The sequence below is a fragment of the Dromaius novaehollandiae genome, chromosome 20, assembly GCF_036370855.1.
Source record: "Dromaius novaehollandiae isolate bDroNov1 chromosome 20, bDroNov1.hap1, whole genome shotgun sequence".
NCBI lineage: Eukaryota > Metazoa > Chordata > Aves > Casuariiformes > Dromaiidae > Dromaius > Dromaius novaehollandiae.
This window is the reverse complement of record NC_088117.1, coordinates 13,285,579-13,299,981: the sequence shown is the minus strand read 5'-3', so window position 1 is coordinate 13,299,981 and position 14,403 is coordinate 13,285,579. Positions and strand designations below refer to the sequence as shown.

At 47.9% G+C, this 14,403-nt stretch overlaps 1 protein-coding gene across 1 annotated transcript in view; it reads right to left on the bottom strand.

Moving 5' to 3' along the window:
- The window catches only part of ADGRD2 (adhesion G protein-coupled receptor D2), a 45,316-nt gene that overhangs the window by 16,372 nt on the left and 14,541 nt on the right, over nt 1-14,403 (bottom strand). Inside the window, exons 9-26 of the mRNA XM_026100873.2 lie at nt 13,514-13,591; nt 13,368-13,431; nt 12,728-12,958; nt 11,318-11,971; nt 10,518-10,616; nt 9,948-10,033; nt 9,399-9,677; nt 7,968-8,079; nt 7,124-7,258; nt 6,389-6,509; nt 5,403-5,508; nt 5,076-5,131; nt 3,822-3,948; nt 3,606-3,709; nt 2,837-2,939; nt 2,486-2,639; nt 1,530-1,663; nt 770-885 (exon numbers count right to left, since the gene is read on the bottom strand). Coding sequence (XP_025956658.2) covers nt 770-885; nt 1,530-1,663; nt 2,486-2,639; nt 2,837-2,939; nt 3,606-3,709; nt 3,822-3,948; nt 5,076-5,131; nt 5,403-5,508; nt 6,389-6,509; nt 7,124-7,258; nt 7,968-8,079; nt 9,399-9,677; nt 9,948-10,033; nt 10,518-10,616; nt 11,318-11,971; nt 12,728-12,958; nt 13,368-13,431; nt 13,514-13,561 — 2,729 coding nt within the window. The 5' untranslated portion in view covers nt 13,562-13,591. The remainder of the gene's footprint in view (nt 1-769; nt 886-1,529; nt 1,664-2,485; nt 2,640-2,836; nt 2,940-3,605; nt 3,710-3,821; nt 3,949-5,075; nt 5,132-5,402; nt 5,509-6,388; nt 6,510-7,123; nt 7,259-7,967; nt 8,080-9,398; nt 9,678-9,947; nt 10,034-10,517; nt 10,617-11,317; nt 11,972-12,727; nt 12,959-13,367; nt 13,432-13,513; nt 13,592-14,403) is intronic.

Sequence of the window (14,403 nt, the reverse complement as noted above, 5' to 3'; positions counted from 1 at the left end):
TGTACAACTGGCATCCTTCCAAGGGGCACACACAAGTGCTAAGGGAGGGATGTGTGTGAAGTGCATTCAGTCACAACCCTTTTGAACTGCAAACTGGGACATTCTGCAGAGAAGTGGAGATGACCCACTTCCATGGCCCTACTCTGAATAAAAATCCATGGAAATTGTGTACCTGATGTCTCTAGATTCCTTGAAACATCCTAAACTGCCACTTCACTTGCCTAGGTTTATGTTTTATAGGATGTCTGCATTTCTACCAAAAAGCTGCTTAGCAGCACCGAGGTCCAGTGTTACCAAGGGAGCGCACCACTTGGCAGTGGACTCTGCAGTGCCATCTGCATTCTCACATACACTAACACCACTGGAGACAACAAAACCGCTCTCAAACGGGCTATTCCCAAAACCATATTGCTGCTCCTGATGACACCAATGGGCTCAGCGCAGCTCTGATATTCGCAGGCACTGCCAATGATTTCCAGTCCCGACACATTTAGAATTAGGAACACAAGTGCAGATATAGGAGTCCAGCTCTAGGCTCCTATAATGGAAAGGCTGGACTTCCCAATAGTGCATTCATCAGAGCAGAGAGACCACATTTGGATGATGCAGTTACCCTGGAGGAGAAAATCTTTTCTGCCCTGATTCTCCCAACTCATGGTCTTTCACTACGTCCCCCAAGGCAAAGACTCTTATCTCAGCTTATTAGTAGTTCCATAACTCCATAACCAGATCAGCCACCGCAGTGGAGACCAGCCACTTCCCTACTCACCATATTTGTATTCCAATCTGTTTCTCCAGGTTGCTATTGGGAGTCAGCATCTTTGACCTCCTGCGAGCACTGGACACGGTCACCATCACCACCCGGAAAAGCACAAATGTATTTACCTGTCAGAAAAGAGCCATTAGAGTTAAGACCACAGATGCTTACAAGGTCCAGTGTAGTGAGTCTTTTCTGCTAGGAACTCAATAAGCGACCAACTTGTAACATAGCAAATTTGCAGAATTTGGGAGACACATCAATCCTGAGAAAGCAGTAAATAAAATACTTTGCAGTTATCCACACAAGTATCAAATATATAAAACTTATCCCAAAACCTCTCCTGCAGAATGTCTTCTCTGTCAGGCAGACAAAGTCTGCTCTATTCCCCTTAAACATTTCACCTTCTTCTGCTATTTTGTTGTTGTATAGGGATGCCGATCCTACTTAAAGGACAGATGTTTCCATATTAAAATCAGACCTTTAACTGAGTCACTGTCACAGTCAACATGCATATTCATTTCCATTCCTAATTTAACAGGCAAGACAAGAACTGGTCAGCAAAGTTTTCTTAGAGCATTCTTTTCTACCAAAAAAGCTGCTTTGGTTAAACAGATTTCTCGTGTTGTGAAAGTATGTATAAATCATAACAAAAAATTCTGTAAAAACAGTAGGCACAACAAACTCTGCGAGCAAGCACCTCAGCTACAGAAGCGCTGATACTGCTGACTCTGTGATGCTTTCCTAAAATGAGACATGAAGTCGCACTTACTGCCAGGATGAAGAGGACAGGCCCAACAAAGGCCCAGATGACATCGGTCTGAACATTCAGCCAGCAGTGGTTGTCTGCCACATACTTGTTAAAGGAAGTTGCAAGGGTCACACCCACGATAACAACTGGGAGGCCTGCAGAAAACAAACACCCCCACCCCACCAACTTAAAACCCAGGAAAAACAGGAATGACCAATGCAGGTCAGCTGTGCTCTAGGCAATCGTTCCAAACCACCACGACCAGACACACACCAGCGTAGCCCCTCAAACCCCATGAGGGACATCAATTTAGTGCAACTGAAATCTATCTCATCTCTACAAGAAGACCAGATTTACGTGCTGTCAGCATCACTCTTATGTATAAAGCATTCCAAGTCCTGACCAAAGCAATTTACTCTTCAGACTTTTTTTTTGAAAAAAGGAACAATGCAAAATATTTGAACTAGCTGTCCAATGTCCAACTAGCTATGTGTTTTGCATGGAGCACTGACCTAAGGATGCTCTTCTTTGATATAAAATTCAGCTTATTCAAAAGAATTCTATGTCCCTGAAGGACTCATTGAGAATAAAGGCTGCTTACACAGGAACATACTTATATTTAACCACTGTCAGACAGTAGTAATGCTCTCTAACAATAAGAGCATACCATAACCTTCCTCCCCCATTTCTTTGTACTGAACAAAAATTGGTTTTAGAAGAGTAATGAAAATGTTTTTTGAACTTGTATTCTAACACTGGTAATTTAACACATGGGGTAAAAAAGCCTTTAAAGAACAGAGTCACCCAACTCTCAGGCTGAATCAAAACAAGCATTTGTGTGACTCAGCATCCCTACTGAGGAAATCTCTCCTACTGAAACTTTTGCTAGAGAATAAAAATTGATGTTTTGTTTTTGTTTGTTTTGGGGTTTTTTTTATTTGTTTTTGAGTGCCCAATGCAGAAGAGTCTGTAGGTACCCCAGCCTGTCACATAGTAGAACTTCATTCTCTTGTCTTCACTCATATTGACTGCCACCACTTTGCTCCACAGAAGAAGCCCCTCTACCAGCATCCATGAAAAGGCTGCCATGAAGAAGAGATGGAGGAAGGCAGTAACAGTGAAACACACCACCTGGAAAGAAGAGAAGTCACATGCTGTTTCAGGAAGTCATCCACTGGGAAATTCTGGGTGCACGTGATCAGGAAGGGGAGAGCAGCCTGAAAACTATGCTGCAGAATGTGCACAAATGTATTTAAATATCCACAGCAATAATGTTTCAGCAGAACTGGTCCTGCTAAGTAAAAGAAGGTATTTTCTAGTGAGCTTACCTGGTTGGTCTTGGCCAATTCACTGAACATGAGCAGAGCTTCTGCTGCAGCTAATGCAAAGATCAGGTTCTTATGCACAGTTGTTCGCTCGCTCTTGGGAACACTGAGGAAGGAGACAAAGGCTTCAGCTGCAGCCAAATGCAAGGGTGCATTCTTACTAGTCCTTGCTGGGCTGTTCGGATCTGCTTTGGTGACCTGCAGTCTTTCCACTACTCATTGCCAAGTCCAAAGAGGCTAGGAACTGCCCTGGTGTGCAAGCACTTGGTTGCAGCGAAGGGCCCAGCTACGGCTGCTCAGGCCCTGGCCAGCGCCCCAAGAAATGAGCAGTGAGAGAAGGTGGAGCGAGTCACTGCCATGCTCCCAAGGCAGACCTCTGTGCTTGCCAAGCTGTACAGAAGGGTTTGCAGTTGCAGAAGTGGTCTTTGCTCCATTTATTTTATAAAAATTAATTCTAACAGAGAAGCCTTTATAGGAAATACTATTCCTCACTGATAAAAACCCTTCCATAGGCAGTCAGGTGTGTGCACAGCTCACTAACATCTCCACAGAAGTGACAAGTGCGCTGCATCTCCTCATCTCCTCCCCAGTTTATGACAATTGTTTCCTTCTTTCCCCTTTGCTCCCATCGATCAAGTGCAGGTCTCCAGGCTCCTCCTATGGACCTGCATAACCTTAGGTTTGAAACAGCTGATGCTTACAAATACTCAGTTTGAAGCAAAACAACAAAAAAAGATACAGAGAAGGTTACAAGTGTCTGGACTTTTCTTACCCGACCACCAAGAATAAAATGAAGGTAACAATCAAGGCACAGAAAGAAACGCCACATCCAATAAACGTCAAGGTCTGTAGCATGAGCTCCTCCTTGATGGTCCTCTGCTCCAAACATGAGACAACAAGAGGCACAGAAGCCACACAAATTAACCACATGCTGTTCACAGTTCTTGTATCCACCCCACAGATCAGGAGAGAAAGGCTGCTCACTTACCGGTACCTCATACACCTGCAGCAGCACTGCAAAGTTTGTGGTGTGGTTGCAAAAACAAGCTGTGGAATCCAGGAGAGAAGTCACCACTGAGCAGCCAGTTGTGGACCACATCCCACCAGCATCTGGGCTAACACACAGCAAGAAACAAAGAAAACACACAGAAATTACCATTTGCTTTAACAGAAAGCCAAAGTGTTAAGGAAACTTTATTTTCTCAGAAGAAGCGGATATCTGAGACAGGTCTCTATATGAACTTCCCTTTGGTTGGTCCTGCATCTCAGCAGATTTGCCTCCTCTATCATGCATGCATGCACGCACAAGAAAATAGGTCTAGTGTCAATATCAAAATGTTAGTATCAATTAAACAAAACAAACATGGTTTAGCCATCCCCACTTTAAATGAAACTCAGCTATTGCATGGCTCTGGGAAGAGCTTCTTTTACAGCACATTCCCTGAGAGCATCACTGAGGTGGGGCTGGGCCAGACAGGGACAATCCTCTCATCAGCTGGCCTGCCTTGTACCCTGTGCATTCACACTGGGCTTCTCATTCTCAAGCACAGTCTCCAGACAAGCAGCTGCTCTCCACTGCCCAGGCATCTAGCAAAGCTCCAAATGCGAATTCCCTATGCAGAGACCTTTGCCACAACACCAGGCCAGCTCTGTCCTCACGAGGCAGCGCTGCCTCTCTCAGCCTGCCCCAGGACCTAGGCAAGATCTAACCTGAGTCGCAGTTAGTGGAACTTGTTTGTGCAGCAGCCAGTTGCCTCTAAAAACACTTTCTTCCCACTTTCCCCAAACTGATCCATGTCTGTTAAAAGATTACTTCAAGTTTAGTGCACTCAAATGACTTAATCACAAATTCATAAAATACCATAGTCCCAGTGCTCTCCCTATGGTGACATTCAGCAAAAACACATCTCGGTGTCAAGGAACATTTATGAGGCACTGGAGTCCTGCATGTCTTTTGTGCTATAATTCTTGGCCCAGCCCTTCTTTGTTGCAGACAACAATCATAACTAAGGCTTTCATTTCATTTGTACATACTTCATTAAAGGTCACGTGCTTGTGAATGACTTTTCCAAAGAAAATCTTCCCAGGAAAGCTTTACTTCAGCAGACAGAGGATGTCAGAATGCAAGACATGCAAAGAATCACAAATCACTACTCTTACTGTTTTATTTATATTGTTATTTTTGGTTTTGAAGTAGAAATAAAAGCTCACAGATCTGGGGACTTAAATTGAGACACGGCACCTGAGGCTGAAGTTCCAGAAGGCGCAGATGGGCCCCACCAGCTTATCGGGCAGGTCCTGCAGGCAGAGATGGAAAAGAGGAGATTACACAGTTGTTCACATACTTCATACAGACTCTATACAGCCCACTCGCTGGGCCGTGGTGTAACAGAGCACGGCCCACCAGCACCAGACAGACACCTTCCCAGGCCTGGGACACCTGTAACTCCAGGAGGTCTGGGGGCCTCGAGCAGAGGTTCAGCACGGCCTCCTGGGACAGACTGTGCAATGCCAGCTCGCTCCTGGCCTGGGAAGGCAGCAGAGAAGCACAGCCTCCTTGGCAGAGTACCTCAGTGTGGTGTTGCAGGTGGTAGCGCACAGATGTGCTAATCTCCTGGTAGTCGCTGAGCAGAGCGGATGAAATGACAGCAGTGCCCACCGTGGTGCTCAGGTACCTGTAAGGGAAAGAGTGCTGCTCACCGACACAAGGACAGTATTGTCAGTAAAAGGGGGAAAGGCCTCAAAGCTGAACAAAGCAAAATCAGCAAAACAGGATCTCATTTTATACAGACTGGTGGGGAGGTCCAGAGCCACCTCTTGAGTGCTTCAGTCCCACCAGCAAAGGGCCTGGGCACAGGGCAAAAAGTACTTCAGATTACCTAGCAAGTAGAAGCATGAACACTTCCCTCCACAACTGCACTAGGTGACGGTGCAAATGAGGCACTAGAGCATCCTAAGTGGTTGGCAACTGAGCAGCACAATGGCTGAGCCAAAGGTCTGCGTGTGAAGGACCAGTGTGTGCATCCAGGATACGCGGACTGCCATCCCCACCTAGTGTTCAGAGGGCTCCCTAGAGAAAAAACAGGGCTCTGGGCCTCCTGTTCCTTTTCAGCAGCCGCTTTTCCACTTTTTGTGGCAGCCCAGCTCCAGCAGCTTCTGCCTCTAGTTTTGCCCCGGCTAGAGGGAACATGCAGCACCCCTCTCAGCTTCAGTCCTTAAGTCACCCGCAGCAGAGCAGACTACCCTCAGGGTTATCAAAGCCATGCAGAAGAGACACTGCAGCGCATCACAGTACACAGACAGCTCCACAACACAGCTCAGGCCAAGATGACTCCTGAGCCCCTTTCCGTTGTCCTGTCACCATATGAACCCTGGAGAAAGGGGTGGTGGCGGGGGGATAATGGACAAGGACAAATGGGACAGGGCAGAGGTGCTCCATGGCACCTCTCGGGGACTCAAGAGGAACTTCAAAATGAATTCTCTTGTGCTACTAAGAGAGTGGCTAGCTCTGGGGCAGGGAAGGGGTTTCTTAAATGTTCTGGCAAACTCACTCACTTCCGTCCTCCGTCAGAGGCAGCTACATCCTGGAAGACAGCGTTGCTGCCAGTGCCGGCCAGGCAGCGCTGGAGGGAGCCATAGCCAAACCACATGTTTTTCACAATGACTCTGCTGAGACCTGGACAGAGAGAGCACTGTGGGACAGACGCCAGCACACAGGGCAGGACACACCCCTGGGCAGCTCGCTTCTCTGCAACGCTGCCCTAATCTGGGATGTGTGACACAGGGTGCAGCTGCCACACGCACACTCGGTGCCCTTCACCAGCCTTAGTCCAGCCCGTTGCCAGACAAGCCCAGAAGCCATGGCCGAGACCAGGACAAAAGGGAGAGGAGCAGGCGAGATGCCTGTGAAACAGAGTGGACGTCCCTGTTCACAAGGGCCAGGCACCTTCAACGCATCCTCACATGTGGCGGATAGCTCTCAGCATAAGCTGTTACGGTGCTACGAACAGTCCCCAGCTCCCTTCTCCAGGGATCCTGGGGAGGGCAGGGGCAGGTACGTGCTGAGCCTACCACACGGCAGGCTCCAAGCTGTGCCTGTAGAAAGGCTGCAGATAATCTTCCCACAGCCCACCTCCCTTTAACCAAGGGCAGCCTCTCCCCACACTCCCGCAGGCTGCTTGCAGGCAAGGCAAAGAGACTTTCTGCTGTTACAAAGATGCTGCAGGAAAGCTCCCCTGTCCAAAGTGCTGTGGGGAAACATCCCAGGGACGCATGGACATCATCACCTACCTTTAGCTTTCAGTCTTTGCATTTCTTCCGTGGGAACTTCGATAAGGTCGTGTCCATCTCTCTCAGGGCTCTGGATCAGGTACACCTCACTGCTTGGCTCCTGCTTGCTCAGCTCCAGCTTTCTGACCTCCATCCCTGTGGAGGATGCGAGGGCAAAAACAAGGTGGGTCAGAAGACTGCAGAAGGGGTCTGAGTAGAGGAATGCAATAGGTTTCCTCCCCTCCCTCTTTCTAATACAGAGGAAAGGGATGCCTGGTAGGCATGTAAGAGATGCCATGTGCTGAACACAGAGGAGCTGGGATCTGTCCAGTCCTGAGCCACTGCTGGAGTTGGCTGCAGCCCTGCCACACAGTGGGCCCAGGCGCTCAGGAGAAATCCTGAACTGAAAGGTGGGTTGGCGAGGGGCCTCCCATACTGCAACACTTCCACATGAAGGAAACGGGGAGAAGGCTGTAAGGTTTGGCAGGAGACAGGCCGGAGAAAGGGGGGTGCTGGGAGTGGGCCAGAAACCAGATCAGGTGACTAAATTGGGTCCCTGTGAGCTGCCCTGATCCAGCTGTGCTGCTCACTAATGCTTGGCCTCTTATCAGAATCAGCCTGGAAGCGCAGCCCAGCACAGCACGATGCAGCCACAGCAGTTCTGCCAGACGGGAGAAACGGCCACAACTCCCAGCCAGCCCCTCACAACCTCCTGATGCTGGACTAATGTTCCTGCAGCCCTTGCTTCCCTGCCAGGCCTTGTCTCAGAAACTGGGTGCTGCAGATGACAGCTGCACAGCCCAATGCGGTGAATGTCCACAGGCCAAGGGTGTCACACCCTCCTGCCTTGTTTGTTCACACTCACCCACATTCCCATGCTGGATTGTGATCTTCGTCCTCCCTGCAGTCAGCAACGGGGCTAAGTTTGACACCACTCTGTCGGAGATCTCGACAACAGCCATAGGCCCTCCGATAACCTGAAAACATGCAGAGAACCACAGAAATCAGCAGTTGTACTGCCAGCTCACACATCTCACAACACACAATAGATTTCTTAAAGACTTGGTCCTTGGCAGAAAGAGAGGAGATGGGACTGAAGCCTTTTGCTTTGCTTTTCTTCACGAAGAAAAAGTTTTCCTAGGTCCTTCAGCACTAGAGAAGACAGTGAAAATGAGGGAAATTTGCTGGGTTTTATAGAAAGCCACTGAAACAAGCATGCAAATAAATAATAAAAAAAATGGTTTTGTAGACCTGACTCCTGATTATTGCAAACCTGCAGAATAACCATCCTCTCTTCCTGGAAAAGGTTTCACCCAGAAATAGACTCCACTGCTGGAAGTGTAATAGGCAACTATCCCAATTACTCAAGGTCCTGAACACATTGTGCAGCACAAGTATTGCTCCCGTACGCAACACGGCCATGAGAACCTCCTGGCAACAAAACTCAAATCCTCCTTCCCCATCAGCACATATATCTCCTCCACCAGCTAAACTAAACCAAAACTGGTATTATGCCACTGTCAAGAAGCTATGAGTAATCGTGGCAACAGAGACCCACTCTAAGCAATGAGGTAAGCTCTGAGCTATTCAGCATCCTTTCCTCTCTGGAGGTCCCTGGCTCTGTTCCTGGAGTGCTGGCCAGGCCAAGCGCTGTCACACTTTCCCCAGGGACAGGTGGAGAGTGCAGGTCATACAACAGACATAAAAGATCTACGTGAGAAGAGATTAAGCCAGTGGAGAAAATCCTAACAGGCGGTGAGATGATGGAAAAAGCTCACACAAAGCCTGACACTGTTTTGAACAGTTTGGGAGCCAATGATAGATAACTCCTTGGCAGCCCACCCACAGAAAACACAACAAACTTTATAAATGGAGGGCACTGCCCTGCCAAGGACAGTAGGACACGAGAGCAAGGAATCTACAAAGCACCAGAAATCTGCAAAGTGTGTGCAATCCTGTAAATCCAGGCTGACAAAGTGGGGAAGCTTGCAGAGAACTGAGGCAGCCACAGGAGCTGTTTGCAAGGAACTGACTGCACTTGTTTGCAGAAGAACCTGTTTGCACCTCCAACGAATGAGGCAATGCTAAGGCAGTTGGCTCTTCTCTGAACTGGCAAAGCAGCTCAATGCCCATGCTTGCTGCACTTTCACAAGCTCCAGAATACAGCCAGAAAGGCTACGTAAGACCAAGGACAGGTCCTCAACCTGTGGTCATACAGCAGGTCAAGGAGCTGCACGCACAACCAGATGACAAGGTGTGACGCACAGCTTCCCAGACCGCTGGTGTTGTGCATTACCTGGCTGACCGATAACCACGCTTCAGTATTGTGCTCTTCCAGGATTAACCCAGTCACTTCCACATAGTATTGGCTCAACTGTTCCAACATCTCTGGCTCTTCTCCATCCTCGGCTTCCACATCAGAAACTTGCTTTAGTAACTGAAGCACCCCAAGGAGGTCAGATGACTCCACAGGTGTCTCTCCTTCCCTCAGGACAGATGCCAGGATATCAAGAGCACCAAGAGCAACAGAGAGGTTCATGTCTTGGACATCACCTGTGAGTATGTTCTCAGGAATCTGCCATGGGAAAGGTATTTTAGTTCATTGCAGAGCCCCGATTCTGCCCGATTGTCAGTTAGGCAGTACACACTAGGAACCCTAGGTAACACACTCTATGCCCTCTCCTGCACTGCTCACTCTGACAACAGCTCAGAAAAGGCCCGAGGTGTAACTTCCAGCAAAGCGACCTCAAGCACCAGCTAGATGCCAGCAAGCCCAGCCCAACCGCTCCTACCTGCTCCCAGCGCGCTGGAGCACAGTCACCACGGCTGGGCCTGCAGGACTCACCACAGTCCTAGCTGCAAGCACGTTCACACGGGTGACAAGCGAGTGGCTGGATTCCAGCTGAACTTTTTTCAGTTGTAAATACGCATCTGAGAATAAAACAAAAGTGTAAGCACTGCTGCGGTGCCTAGCAGCACAGTTAACATATACCATATTTAAAGACTGGGGAATGGTCCTCAGATTCTGGGTAAGTTAGGAGGGCAGTCAGGACAAGGAGATTTCACAGACAGCTTATTTCCAGTGCAAGACCCCATTTGGAGAAACAGCCTAACCCTTCATTTTTGCCTCCTCCCCATGTCCTCCCACCCAACAAGTCTGGCAGTGCTTGGATCTGGTGGCACTGCAGCATTGCACCCGAGAGCCCTGTAACATGCACAAGCACTACATAACTGAAGAGTAACAAAACCTGTCAGAGAGCATACAAGTGAAGTCAAGTCACTGCTACAGCACATTTTACGTGCAGTCCCCTCCAAACAGATGTTAGACCTCCCTGGCATTGGCCCTGATCCTAGCTAGGACCTCCAGGAGTGAGTGCCATGGAAGTAATGAACAAATAAATAACAGATGCTGTACCCTTTCTGTAGCAACAGATAAAAGGCAAGGACTGCAAACAAGACGTGTAACTGAATCCACTGCTGCCAACTTCAAAAACTCTGCATTCCTCAACAGGCCCTGTGGAAACACACACAAACAGAAGGCCCAGGATTCCCCAGAGACATGCCATCCCCAAGCAGGTATCCTGTTTCCTGCAAGCAATTCACAAACTCTGTTGAAAACAAAAGCTGCAAATTGCTCCTGAAGCAGCCCCACAGCCCAGTCACAGCAGAGCAGGGACAGGTCAGAAACCGCTTCCGACAGGTCTGGTAAACACTCTCCAGAAAGAGCTCAGCAAAGATGACAAGGCCAGGTCTTGAGTTCATGTTTTGATCCAGAATTATCAAGTCGATCTAGCTGAGACAGAATCCTTTCTCTTAGTAGAGTGTGAAAGCACTAGGTGTGCAATATCAAGGATCAGCATCACTGATAAGTAAACCCTTTCTCCAGGTAGATGAGAAAGAGCATAATTTGCCACGACCATCTTTCCTAGGGTTATTTTGCACCAGGAAGCACTGGACAAGGGTCACTGCAGGGGTCTTCAATGACCAGTGGCTTAGTTCTGACTATGAATTTAAGTATGATTGGGAAATTGCCCAGCCCAGCCCTGAATCTGCTTGTGCTTTCCTTCCAAGAAGCAATGCATTGTTCCCCAAACTGCACAAAACTCCCTCCCAAAGGATTGCTTCCCAGACCATCCCTACATGGAGGGATGCTCTGCCTTCTGCTGACCTCCCAGTGCAGACGGGAGCAGGAGAAACAAGGGGAACAGGACCTACCTGGGCAAAGAAACTGTGCAGTCACTTGCTGAACGGTGCTTTCAACCTCCAGAGCATTTGAGCTCCACCCAAATACAAGCTCTTGTTCTACCACATGGCATGACCGAACTCTCTCAATCTGCTCCATGCTGAGCACTTTTTGCCAGATGTGCAAGTCGGTGATGTTCCCACTGAAAGACTCCTTCTCCCTGAAGGTGCCCCCCAGGGAATCTTGATCCTGCCCTATTATGAAAGTCCCCTGGCCATAGATGGCCTGGGGGGCAGACAGCCCCACAGCACACAAGCCACTGGCAGATGCCCTCCTTTTACCATCAGCATAAATGGCCCAGGTCCCATTTTCCTGCTGCCAGGTCACGCAGAAGTGATGCCAGTGCCCATCAGCACGAAACACGGGCAGATAGGGGGAATGGTGCCCGTGGACAATGAGAGCAAACCGAACAAAGCCTTCCTCGTCGACAAAGCCACGGAGCTGGAACTCATTAATAAAAGCCGGCACAGCATATGAGAAGATGGTAGCAATCTCCTGGGTCCTGGTGTCCCACTGGAGGTGGGCACAGGCTGTGACAGCAGGCAGTGCTGGGAATTCAGAAAGCACCTTCACATATTTTGTGTCTGTTTTGTCTCCAAACACCAGGACTGGTACAATGTGGTCCTCTAGAAGGAGAACAAGAAAATTTCAGAGCGCGTGGAGGAAGAGGCACAGGCCAAAGCCTGCTCACCTTCCACTGGGATATAATCGTTGTTTTCATTTGCCCCTTACCCAAGCTAAGAACCAATGGCCCCATCATGCAAGGACGCCTGTATGCATGCAGCAGGGCTTCAGGTTCCCCTGTGCCTGGAGGGGATGGGGAAGGCGGGCAAACTGGCACTACATCTTTCCAGCAAGTGTAACTTCCAGAAACTTATGTTTCTAGCAAATAGGATGGCAAACCAGGAATGCAGAAGGAACAGCATCCTGTTCCCAAGCATCCCGTCCTATGGCCACCAAGAGCAGAGTCAAGTAAGACCTCCGAGGCATCTGCCATGCAGTGCCTTGCTGCTGGAGAAGGCCCATTCTCCCGGTCCTGTCTCTGACAGCATTGCTTTGCAGGACCTGCAGGTCAAATGGCAGGGGGTGAGCAAAGCCAGATGTGCTTCACAGGGAGAGGAAGCAGGAGACAGAGCAGAGCAGATCCCTTTACAACCCCCTTTCATTGCAATGCATAAAAAAAAAAAGAAAAAGAAAAAATCCAGACAGTGATCAGGCAACTGTTGTGCTGGGATCACCAGTCATGCTGCCAATCCCAGGTTGAGATGGGAGGTCCTAGGTGTTACTGTAGTGGCAATAAGAGTGGCAACATTTCCAGCTAGATTAATTTTCTAGAACCAGCAGTGCACGTCTCCAAATAGTCCAAGCTCACTTATACTCACGTCTCCATTTTGGTTTGGGCAGGACACCATTCATTTCATTTAACCAGACAGAGTCCTTGATGTGGTGGGACTGCAGCAGTTTGCTAAAGGAAGCTCGCTCACTGTCTCTGGGTTCAAAAAGCAGCCGAGCAAAGCGTTGCTCACAGTATCTGTCTGCATGCCACCAGTCCGAAGGAGTGGCCACATATTCGTACATGTGTCTTAAGGTCTCAATCGTGACAGAAGCAAAATCTGAAGAAAAACACACACAAGCTAGAGCATGCACTTCAGGAAGCAACACTCATCCTGCATGTCACCATGTATTTCTCCCCACCACCCCATTTCCCAGCTCCTATCAGTTTCTGCATTTGCAGGTGCAATTTGCAAGCACAAAATTATCTGGGGTTTTTGTGCAGTTACAGTGGCATGAAGGCTAGCAACTGGACAGCACTTACCTGATTTTCAGGCAGTAATTTCATAGTTAGCCAAGAAAATACTTAGCTATACAAATATAATTTCAGCCACAAAAACAGAGGATCAGAAAAGTTGTCTTTACTTTTGTTTCTGCGTTTTTCTGCAGCTGCATGCCTTTTTATGCATTGTTTCTCTGTGCTGAGTATTGCTTATAAAAACATACAGAAGTGCTGATAAGAACACTAACCAGTAGAAGTCTGATTCTCAGCAACGGCTGCAAAGGCCAAGAGACTCCCAGACAGATTACCAACCTGTAAGAAAGGATATTCCAATAACATCGATATAAAACATTATCTTAACTATTCCAATTATTAAAATCTCTGTAAAACTCACCAGAAAGCTGAAGAACCAAGGTTCAGGCCTCAAGTCTCTCCTAAACATGCTGACCAACCGGGAAGCTTTCACTCTTTGCTAAAATAAATGAAGAATTACTAGAAATAAACTGCAGAGATGGAAGCATTCTGCAGAAAGTTAGTTCTCAGAGGAACACCTCCTTGCTCAGAAAGTCTTGTATCAAAAATGAGAAAATGACTCTCAAATATCTATCCTATATAGCACGTTACCAAAATAAATACTCTGTTCTTCTTAAGGAACGAAAGGTTCTAGTTTAACAATCATTTCCAGGATACAGGGTAATTTATCATAAATCATATATAGAAGTGTAACATTAATGCACAGACAGGCAACTCAGCAGAGCCTCTTTATCTGAATCAACTAATTAAAGCCATTTTAATAAAGCCATCATAAGTTACATTATTAAGCAGCATCAAATCACAGAAAGTTTTCTAATTTCTTTTAAGTCCACAGGATTACAGCACCAGTATAGATCCTGCAGATCAGTAAATCTAGCCTCCTTCCACAATTGGTACCTCATAATTCAAGTCAGTACCACAGAGTGATCTGGGAGAGCTGCCAAACTTCATGGCTCCGCTCGTCAGCCCCCGCAGCACCCCCTACTCGAGGGAAATACCGCATGTAGGGCAAAATAAGGTCTAGTCAGGTAACTGCACTGACAAAGTCACAGATATAGACATGAAAAGATACAAACATGGAAATTGCCATTGCAATCTCCAATACAAACAAGCCCTAAAGCTGTCTTTCAGCACTGGCACTGCTGGCCTTGAGTAATCCTTTTGGTGCCAAGGGGACTCTCCCGAGCACACAGTAAAAGCACATTATTTAAGCACCGTGCTGCTAAGGGACTAAGGAAGTCAAAGCTGAAG